General features: G+C 39.8%; 1 protein-coding gene across 1 annotated transcript; it reads right to left on the reverse strand.

Annotated features, from left to right (window-relative positions):
- Nucleotides 1-976: 976 nt before the first annotated feature.
- On the reverse strand, nucleotides 977-10,052 carry LOC309491863 (structural maintenance of chromosomes protein 5-like). The gene is made up of 11 exons (XM_082190886.1): nucleotides 9,799-10,052; nucleotides 9,584-9,725; nucleotides 8,290-8,342; nucleotides 8,026-8,188; nucleotides 4,653-4,787; nucleotides 4,416-4,556; nucleotides 3,546-3,707; nucleotides 3,381-3,452; nucleotides 1,558-1,813; nucleotides 1,221-1,375; nucleotides 977-1,129 (listed from the first exon to the last, which is right to left on the reverse strand). The coding sequence occupies exons 1-11, from the start codon at nucleotides 9,975-9,977 to the stop codon at nucleotides 992-994; spliced, it is 1,596 nt and encodes a 531-aa protein (XP_082047012.1). The 5' UTR covers nucleotides 9,978-10,052; the 3' UTR covers nucleotides 977-991.
- Between the last annotated feature and the right edge of the window lie 1,201 nt (nucleotides 10,053-11,253).

Consider the following 11,253-nt stretch of genomic DNA (forward strand, 5'->3'; position numbering starts at 1 on the left):
AAATTCCACTTTATTTTCACTTTGTGTTATTTTCTATATTTTTCAATGACTGTAGTGGCTCATACCAACATTGTATTAACAAAAACTAGTTTGGGACTGCTATTTAAAGGCTTAAGCATAGGCCTAATGTTTATTTATTAGTAGTCTTTACTATTAGTCATATTCTTACAATTTATGTGTATGTTAAGTAAAGGGGGACAGTACTTGTGTGTGTGTGTGTGTGTGTGTGTGTGTGTGTGTGTGTGTGTGTGTGTGTGTGTGTGTGTGTGTGTGTGTGTTAACAATTTTTGTGTAAACATGTATTATAATATGCCTATATATATTCAATGTAAATTCTGATAATCGTAATTAATAATCGCAATTACAATTTCAAGGGAATAATCGGCAATTATGATTTTTGTCATAATCGTGCAGCCCTATTTCAAACATTTACAAACTTCATATAAAATTAACAGAAAATTGTTCATGGTGAGCAATCACCATTTTTTCCTCCACTGACCATTTTTTGTAGTGGTGGGCATTATATCGATTGACACGATTAACTCGTAGAAATTTGTCAATCGGCAGAGATTTTGGACTTATTGGTCTTAAAGTGACAGCATCCAAATTTACCAGCTGTCGTTAATAATGTTAATCAAACAAAAACAAAAGAGAGAAAATCTCTCACTGCTCTTGACTGAATCACTTTAATAAGAATAAATCCATTTCATTTGTGTCTTTGTTCTATTGCAGTTTGTTTTCTTTGCTCTTTCTTTATCACTGTGTACTCGTCGTCTTCAGTAAGCTTTAATTTTTTTTTACTTGGGCTAGTATTCGTTTTTTGTCATATGGAAAATGGTGACAAGAATTATGAAAGATGATAGATAACCTTATCTAAAGCAAAAACAACTATATTGTGAGATATATATCGTTATCATGAAATAAAATTTGTCATATCGCACACCCCTAATTTTTCAAATGAAAAAAAGATACTCATTGTGTCAGTTTCATGCTAAGTACATGCGGAGCTTCTCACCTCTTCCATGAACCTCTCCATGTCCTGCTGTCTCTGAAAGACGAAGGCTCTTAAGTCGTTTAGAGGGATGTGACTCTCAATGTATTTTGCGTGCCGAGCATCACGGACATTTATCTGGCAAAACAAAATTGCGAGAACATCAAACTAATCTGCTTGAACAGCCATGTCCAGAAAACAGCGAGTGAATGAGCCGCTGTGCTCTCACCACCAGCATCATGGGCTCGTGGACATTGCCTTCAAAACGGTCTCGGTTATTCCTCAGCCACATGAGGGCCGTGTATGTGTCACGGAAACGGCTGCGCAGCTTATCCTCTTTCACCTTCATCATGTCCTCCAGACTCCTCAGACGATTCTGCAAACCTTCAAAACAACAACCAACAAACTAAAAATGAGTACAAGACTTAGTACCATGAACTGATAGAATTGATATGCTAAATTTGAGTGGTTTCTCCACAACAGGCAAAGATATAACACTATTATAACTTCAAAATTTCCTCTTTATACACCACATTTGTATGTTTTTTTGTGCTATTAAACATTACGTTTAAATTCTCCATAAGCTTCGTCTTTATCTCTGCGCAGGTCCAAACTCTCGCCCTCCAGTTTGGCTTTTTCTTCCTGGATGGTCCTCAGCTCTGTGTTCACAGCCTCGATCTGAGGCGTGACGTCCTCCATGCTGTTCATGTTCTGCAGCTCCTTCTGCAGGTCTCGGATCATGAGCTGCGTGTGTCCAATCCGCTTCTGCCGGTCCACCTCCTCTGTCTGCTTCAGACTCAGGTCCTGTCTGATGTCATCCACCTATCGGTTGACAGAGGAGACAGCGATCAGTCAGTGTTTTAATACAGTCTTTATTGGTGTAATAAAGCAGTGTTTCTCGACCGATGGGTCTCAACCCAAAAGTGGGTCGTGGAGTGTTCAGTCAAAGAAACAATAACAAACGTAATTCCAAATGTTTTAGTAATGCAGGACTTTTATTTTGAAAGACAAGCATAAAAGCCGTTGAACTCTTAAAGGTTGGGTAGGTAAGAATTGTCTAAAGAACTTTTTTTCAAATTGGCTTAAACTGTCTTTATATACCAATACATAATTAAAATGTAAGTACTTTGAAAAAGAGAGTATAAAAATTGAGTGACTATAGTGTATTTAATCTTCAAAAAACACAGCTCATTAATTCCTACCGGGACGAAACAAGTGATTGGCTTGCGCGACTGTCACTCTCCGTCGCCATGACTACCGCCACTATTACTGGCTCTGCCCACGTGCGCGCAGTCGCGCACCCGTTTTTAGGTGGGAGTGAATGGAATTAATGAGCTGTGTTTATTGAAGATTAAATACACTAGAGTCACTAAATTTTTTATACTCTCTATTTCAGAGTACTTGCATTTTAATTATGTATTGGTATATAAAGACAGTTTAAACAAATTTGAATAAAAGTTTTTTTAGACAATTCTGACCTACCCTACCTTTAAGTAAGAGTGCCTGAGAAGATTTTGCTGGGAAGGATTTGCATGTTCATTCTATTCATCAGGATCAGTGTCAGTGATGTGTTTCATCAACAGTTCATGTTAGCAGGGCTTGACATCAACATCCGCCAACACGCTAAATGCGGGTGGATTTCAGGAGTGCCGTGTAACAGTCACTCCTACTAGCCACTTTGGCGGGTTGAATTTTATATATTATAGCCTATACATTTTTCAATTGTAGTCTTTTAAAAAGGCATCTGAAATAATAAACTAAGTGCAATGGAGTGTTGTCAAAAATACAGATTCTTTTGACACTGAAATATCAGAAACGCTTCCAATACTCATTTTACTCACTTTCTCACTCTCTCATCTCGAACTGACACACAAACCCGCCTCTCCTCACTCACTCATTCCCGCAGATTTTGCGCTCACACCCAAAGTGTGGCACATAAAGCCGCCTCTCAGTACTAAATTGAGTTCTTTTTAGCTGCTTATTGTGCTTAAACATTCAAATACACACTAAATAATGTCAAAATGGCAGTCTTGGTGAGAATTCCCCTGAACACAGTCAGTTATGTTTTAAATGAATGTAAACAGTTGAGAAAGAAAACGCAGTGTAACAGTATAATGGATCTGTGCGTCAGGTCTTAAAGTGACAGCAGCCTAATATTCCTGATGCCCAATTATGAGATGATTTTGAAAATATCTACTTGGCAGTTTTCCCCCATGGTATTGATGTCAAAATATCTTATACTGTTTATTCATCAGTGTTAACAATTTTTGAGAAATTAATAATTGGTTCAAAGACCTAAAAGTTTGGGTCGCAGTGACCATGCTGAGAACCACTGTTATAAAACACTCTCTTAAAATGTTTCATAACCGGTTCCTCTTTCAGAACAAACCTCTTTACTCCTCAGTTCAAGCTGATCATGTTTCTGTTTACATTTCTGTGACACCTCTCTGATACTGGCGGTCTGAAAACAAAACAAAAAAACAGTGGCATTAATTTTACATATAGAAGGAGATTAGTCAGATAGTTGGTGATAGGGTTGGTGGTCTGCGCTAACCTTCTCCCTCATCTGCTGCTCGATAGGCTGCAGCTGACTCTCCACCGACCGGATCTTTCTGATCAGTGGCTCTTGAGCATCTTTCAGCGACCTCAGCTTCCTTTTCATTTCCTCTCTGTCCTTCTTCACCCCCTCCAGCTCTTTACGGCACGTTTCATACTCCTAAAAATTGGAAACAGAGAATAGTCTAGAAATACATTCAGAGTGCACACTTGGTTTTATCAAAAGGACATATTTTCACTTAAAACTTGGCAAATCTTTGTTCAGGTTTCTCTGAGCAATAGGAATTTTTATTGGCATCTATTGGTGTCGTGTTTACGGGCACGTGGGCGGGACAATAACCTGTCACTCATATGAGATCCACCAATAGCAAACCACGAGCATTCAATCTATTCCCCATGGACAAAATCAAGTCCCGCCCACATTTGATCTTGTTCCAGAAGCTGTTCCACCCTGATATATTTGGCAATAGGGAAGAAAAGACTATCACAACTTCTACTTCATGTCAACTTTAAATTCGCAACTTTATATGGAAGTATAGCAATTATAAACATTCTGAGATGTCCCAGGTATTTGTCATCAATGATTCATTTATTTGACAACCGAAAGTGTCTAATATTAATAATAGGGGGTTATCACAAAAAAGTTACTAGTATTCAGTGCATTGTGTGATCCAACCATAGTGGTCAGTCACCATGAGTGAGGACCACCCTATCAATGAGGATTAATTTCTCTCAGGAAAGCTTTTTAGCACTAATGCAACAACATGAAACCGAAAGAATGTGCATCAATCATGACTTATGACCAATATCAAAGAAACCTTCCACTCTGGTTTTGGGAAAGTTTAGCCTAGTAAGATGGGACACTCACCACCAAGGGTTTCTTCTTCTCTAGCATCTGGATCCTGTCCAAGTGTCTCTTCTTCATGTAGTAACGTTCCACATCCAGCTTGTTCCTCTCATTCCTCTGCTTGGCCTTCTCTAGGAAGTTGGCTTTCTCCTTACAGACATTCTGTTCAAGCACCACACACAGCATGGACTAAAATTAAAGGCCTAATCGGGACTATAAACACAATATACTGGATTTCAATACAAGAAAAGCGTTCACCTCCAGGTCCCTCTCCTTGCTGCGAAACGTCTTGAGCTCGCAGTGAAACTCATACATTTCTGGTGGGCCGACAGACTTCTCCGTGGCTTCAAGAAGCTCAATCTTACTCATCTTAGCAAACTCACCGACCTTCTCCTGTGACACCAGATCAAAGGAAGAGGATTAATTATAGAGGACATATTACTGATTATTTTTGTTGCAGGTCCTCTCTTCCCGGTCTGTCAGTAACGCTCCGTTTAGTTTCTGTCTCTATGAAGCCCCTCCTTCTGAAAAGCACAATGTGCTCTGATTGGTCGGCTGGATCAGTGTGTTGTGATTGGTCAGCCGTTTTGAATGTATTTGGGAAATGTCCCGCCCCTTACCATAACCGCCAGTTTCAACACTACTAACTAATGGCGCTTTTCCATTACCAGTACCAGCTCAACTCGACTCGACTCGACTCGCCTCGTCTCGGCTCGGCTCGCTTTTCGCTCCGTTTTCCATTGCAGATAGTACCTCCACAATAGTACCTGGTCGTCATAGCGACGCCGCAGGAAACTGCCGTGACTTAATCTTTTACGCGAGACGCGCGAGACACACCCGCTACCCACACACACAGGACAATGGAGGAAATCGAGTGTATGCTGTTTTTGGATGTTTTTGTTTTTGTTTTTGCTGTTTTTTATTCAGGATACTCCGTCTGGCGCGTGCAATGATAACGCAGTGAATAGTGACGATTCTCTCTGACCAATCAGCAGTCTGCTGTGTTTTCACGTCACATTTTAGTATCGCCTCAGCTCGCCTCAGCTCGCTCAGAACCGCGCCGGAGGTGGTACGAAAAAAAGTACCTGGAAGCAGGTACAGGTACAACTTTTACACAGTGGAAAACCAAACAGAGCCGAGTCGAGTCGAGCCGAGCCGAGCCGGTACTGTGTAGTGGAAAAGCGCCATAACTCAACCAGGCCTCATCCCTTTATTCTGCGTATGCCTTGGGATGGAATTATTTAAATGAGGAATATTGTTATGTGTTCGTTCCCGGAAGAAAACTCAAGACTACAATAGAGGCGTTTCAGGGAGTTCAGAAACAGTGCTTACCAAACATGTTCACAAGTCTTTGGGGTCCAAGTTCATGTCAAGTCTTTGTTCTATTTTTAGCAATAGTTCTTTCAGCTAGTTTTCAGAGTTCTGAAATATCAAAACTGATTACTTCTACTTTAAAATTGTCCAATAAAGCACACCAAGTATTGTTTAAATAATTAATTTAAAACACACAATATATATTACATACTAATACATAAAATAAAATTTGGAATTCAGCGACTGTCACCAAAAGAAAAAAACATGCTGTGTATTTTGAGCAATTTGCTGTAGTTCTCAAGCAATGATGGATAACGGTGAGTCGAACAGGGTCGTAAAATGTGTTTGGAAGCATAAGCCAGTCAATACTTGGTGAAAAGGACATGGAAACATGTACTTATTGAAAATGGACAGCAAGCTAGTCTCTTGACAGCTGTGCAACACCAAAGCTCCCCTTTGGATTAATTGATTGCTTTTCAAATTAAATGACACAAAAATTATCACAAGGTAAGACGTGTCTATATTATAGTGGTTTGTTATTCACTTATATAACAGCACTGCCTTCAGATGTGTCACACGCGTATATAATAACACTGGCTTGGTGTGTTTAGAGATGAACTGTGATTTTTGCTGCTGAATGTCATGAATGAATGAGGAATGAATAGTAAAATGATGCGTTTCATGCTGTCATGGGGATGACTTGTGTTTTTCATGAGTCTCTGTCTTCAAGTCCATGTCAAGTCTCGAGTCAGTTGCTGAAGAGCCAAAATTAAAGTCTTTTTTTTTTTTGTGACTTAAGTGTGACTTGAGTTTCCATCTCTGGTGCACACTGATATAGGGGGCCTTCGCACCGGATAGTTCTAGGAACGTTTTCCCGTTGCATTCGCACCGCCAGTAGGAACTCTGAAGTGACGTTAGTCGTGCTTGTTGTTGTGGCATTTATTTTGACGGCGCATCAGACCTTTATATGGCACAGAGAACACCAGAGACTGAGCTTACAGTGCTCGCATTCTCCGTGTTCATTAGTTTACGATCGGTCTAACAGTTCTGTCTAAATATGTTATTAGATAGAACTATTATACGTAGAAAGTAGACAGTAATGAAAAGTTAGTAGCGTATGCCGTGTGGTTGATGTTCAGTGTTGCTAGCTGAGCAGAATTACATAATCATGTTCCTCTTGGTCCCCTCAAAGTTGAAGAGATTAAGAGGTCCATCTATCACTGTTTTCCATGTTCGTAAATTTACTTCGTGCAGTAAATATATAGGCTATAATCTGTGTGTTTACACAGCCTTTTTTTAAATGGCGGGAGCTGGTGTTTCGCGTGTGTTCGGCAAATCAGCGTCACTAACGTCACGGATAGTTCCTATATATTAATTTTAATGAATTCGTTACATTTATATAGCGCTTTTTCTGAGACCTCAAAGCGCTTTACATAGATGGGGGAATCTCCTCAACCACCACCAATGTGCAGCATCCACTTGGATTTACACATATTGCGCCAGAACGCCCACCACACACCAGCTTACTGGTGGAGAGGAGACAGTGATGAAGCCAATCAGTATATGGGGATGATTAGGAGGCCATGATGGACAGAGGCCAAGGGGCAAATTTGGCCAGGATGCCGGGGTTACACCCCTACTCTTTTTCGAAGGACATCCTGGGATTTTTAATGACCACAGAGAGTCAGGACCTCGGTTTAACGTCTCATCCGAAGGACGGTGCTCTTTTTGGCAGTATAGTGTCCCCGTCACTACACTGGGGCGTTAGGACCCACACAGACCACAGGGTGAGCACCCCCTGCTGGCCTCACTAACACCTCTTCCAGCAGCAACCTGTTTTTTCTCAGGAGGTCTCCCATCCAGGTACTAACCAGGCTCAGCCCTGCTTAGCTTCAGTGGGCAACCAGTCTTGGGCTACAGGGTGATATGGCTGCTGCTATAGTGCTGGATTAGACCCTACTCTGATAGGAGGTAAATTAGTTCCTCCAAAAGGAGTTCCTAGGACTAAAATCGTTCCTCGTTCCTGCGGTGCGAACAGGCCAAAATCCGGGAACTTCCGCCAATAGTTCTAGGAACTATGAAAAGGTTCCTCCGGTGCGAGAGCCCCTATTGAGAATAGCTCCCTTTGGAGAGACTTTGTGCATTGAAGAGCTTTTTCACACTCAAACAGCAACATTACACGCTAAAGAAAGTTGAACATGTAAAAGAGCATATTAGTTCCTCTTTGGAAAAAAAAGTAATTCTTCACAACTTTACAGACATGTTTGGCAATACATATAGTGCAATAAAAGCTCCTCATTATAATAAGAGCACTCACCTGTGGCAGAAACTGACACAAGTTGGCGACCTGAATGTGCAGCTCTTTCACAGCCTCCTCCACAGCCTTCTGGCTGGAGTGCTTCTTATTGAGCATCCAGGACGACAGGTTGTTCTCCACCTGGATCTCTCTGGTGATTATCAAGTTTCCACTCGCTCTGAATCTGGACACAAAGATGAAATGATCAAATCTATGTCTCTCCAAGGACTTTTGGAAATTGGAAATTGAACAAATACATACACATATATATATATATATACTTACAACTCAATTTCAACTGAACCTTTATTACAGCCTCGCTTCACATACAGACCAACCTAGAACATAAAAATATTGAGTTAATTTATTATTTATTGACAAGTATGTAACAGTGATATTTTAGTATATACTATTATAATTTATATTTTCATCCTAAAGTTTTTGTAATTTTGTAGTGTTTAAGTTTATAGTTTTTATTAATTTCTATTTCAGTTTTTGATTTTTTTCGAACATAATGAAAATTAATGAATGAATTTAAACTAAATGAAAATGAGACATGTTTAATATGTATAAGTCTTTTATATTTTATTTCAGGTTCTGAAAATATGCATGTATGGTATTAGTTTCAGTTAGCGATAATAACCCTTGTATGTGATAAGGTGTTTCTGAATGTAAAATCTGAAAACTGTACGCACAAAGGAAAACATTTTCAGTATCATACTTTTTTTTAAATGCTAATTAAAGTCCCAGTGAACCGGAAATTGCAACCGACTTTACATATTTCCAAGTGAAAGGGAATATTGAATAGAGGGCAGGGTTTTCCTTTAGCGCACCTCCTCTCCATCCCTCGCTCACGGCAGACTGACGGCTGAGGGAAGTGGTTAAGGATATTCAACCCAAGCGTCATCAGAGAAGGAATGCTATTCCAGAGTGGAAGCAAAGTTTCTGATTTTGACTTAAGATTACCACGACAAACTATTTTATTCTGTGTATTAACTTGCACGGATTAATTGTTCATCAAAAGACTAGTAATGTGCGTTAAAATAAATAAGGTCTATTTTGATTTCATGAAAACTTTAAAGCAGCAATTCCTTAAAATGTACATTATATGAGTTAAATTAAATCTAAAACATTCAAATCTCATGGACCCACATTTCAGTATCTATTAGAGAAAACCCCACAGAAATTGCATCCATGTAAAAACTCCCTTTCTATTAGTATCCCTGATTATATCATGTAATATTTAAGATTTACTGGCTTGTACACTTTGCAAAGTATCTACAAATAAAAAAATTGCATTCACATATATTTGTGAATACTCTGTGTGTGTGTGTGTGTGTGTGTGTGTGTGTGTGTGTGTGTGTGTGTGTGTGTGTGTGTGTGTGTGTGTGTGTGTGTGTGTGTGTAACATCTGTGTCTATTTGAGAATCATATTGTGAGCTTTCAGGTACAGTGTATGGAAAGTTGTAGAGTTGATTGTGAAATGATTGGAAGTGTTCATGACACTTTTATCATCTGAATAAATGTGTGAAGCCTAACAGAAGCTGTGGGATATAAGGTTAGCTCTCGGGACACTCGCCTTGTCCCCTCGGCCCAGCACGGCTGTTTTCCCGGCCAGGCCCAGGCAGATGGCGCACACGATGCTGGACTTCCCCGTGCCGTTGGCTCCCACGATCATGTTGAGTTTGGGACCGGGGAAAACTTCTGAGTGATCGTATGTGCTGAGGACAGAGATGAGCGTGATTACAAGCATGACCCAGACTGAATCTGTCAACACTCACACACGACACTTACAGGAAGTTGTGCATGGAGATGCGGACGATGGAGCCCTCCACGAACCCTCCTGCTCCTCCTGCTCCTCCTGCTCCTCCTGCTGGGACATTGCTGCTGGTGGACGGTGTCGCTGTGCGGTTGGAGGGCTGTGAGTTGGTTAATTCATGGCTTATTCGTTTTTTCTTCTGCGGCAGCTCCATTTCTCTGCCCGTAAATCCCACTGACGGATGATAGCTTGCAGCCTCACATCACTTTCGTTTCGCGCCGATGTTGTGAGTAAGTCGCCGTGTGATTGGCCCACAGTAGTCACATGGTGGGGCGTCATGCGTGATCGGTGAGTGAGCTGCTTATAAGCACTAGATAACAGTAAAGATTTACTCTGTGATAAACTAGCATACCAACAAACTATTCTTACCAGTTATACAGCATGTAGTAGTGTATATGTGCACGGGACCTGAATTTAATGTACTTACATATGACTTTTTGCCAAAATGTGCAGCATTTTGCTTATTATATTGCGCATAAATACTACATTTAGCATACATTCACATTTGTTCATTTCTCTCAAGGTTATGAACAAACTTACTTCCAGTAAGCTTAACAGTTTTCTGTTATGTGTGTGTGTGTGTGTGTGTGTGTGTGTGTGTGTGTGTGTGTGTGTGTGTGTGTGTGTGTGTGTGTGTGTGTGCCAAATTTGTACCCAGAAGTGACCAAAACCTGACAGAATCTCCAAAAACCGCCCTTTAGGGACGTCCTCATTTGTATATCTGGTATAAAAAATAAAGTAATTAAAGGGTTTTTAAAAATGTTAAAATGTAGAAAGTTTTGTGCGATGAGTAGATTTAGGGTCAGGGTTAGTGTACGTGGACAGAATATACAGTTTGTACAGTATAAAAACCATTACGTCTATGGAATGTCCCCATTTAGATAGCTAAAGTGTGTGTGTGTGTGTGTGTGTGTGTGTGTGTGTGTGTGTGTGTGTGTGTGTGTGTGTGTGTGTGTGTGTGTGTGTGTGTGTTTTTCTCCCTTAAATCCTTTATTTAATTCCATATAATATATATAATACATACAACAATATATATATATATAAAATACATAATGATGTATATTCGACTGTTTTTTCAGGCAGCTGATTAGTTGTGCTATAGTTTCATGTCTCTCACATCACTTTGCACTCTCTTTCACTCATTATAAAATGTCACTTTATTTTTATTTATGTATTTCGGTAGATGTGTAATAGGCAAGATAATGCACAGTCAGTCGGCCATTATTACAAAAGAATATGATAATAAGATATGGTCCATACTACACCCTTACATATAATTAAAGGCTAACATTTATTCACATCTTCAAATAGGAATCTCTTCAATTTTCAGTTTTAAATGACATTTAAAAAAAAAAATCAACAAAAAAAAAAAATCACCAGATTTGCATGCTGATGTCCTGAAGTACAAATTAAACCAAGCAAATAAGATA

The sequence above is a fragment of the Leuciscus leuciscus genome, assembly GCF_965113295.1.
Source record: "Leuciscus leuciscus genome assembly, contig: HAP1_SCAFFOLD_647, whole genome shotgun sequence".
Taxonomy (NCBI): Eukaryota; Metazoa; Chordata; class Actinopteri; order Cypriniformes; family Leuciscidae; genus Leuciscus; species Leuciscus leuciscus.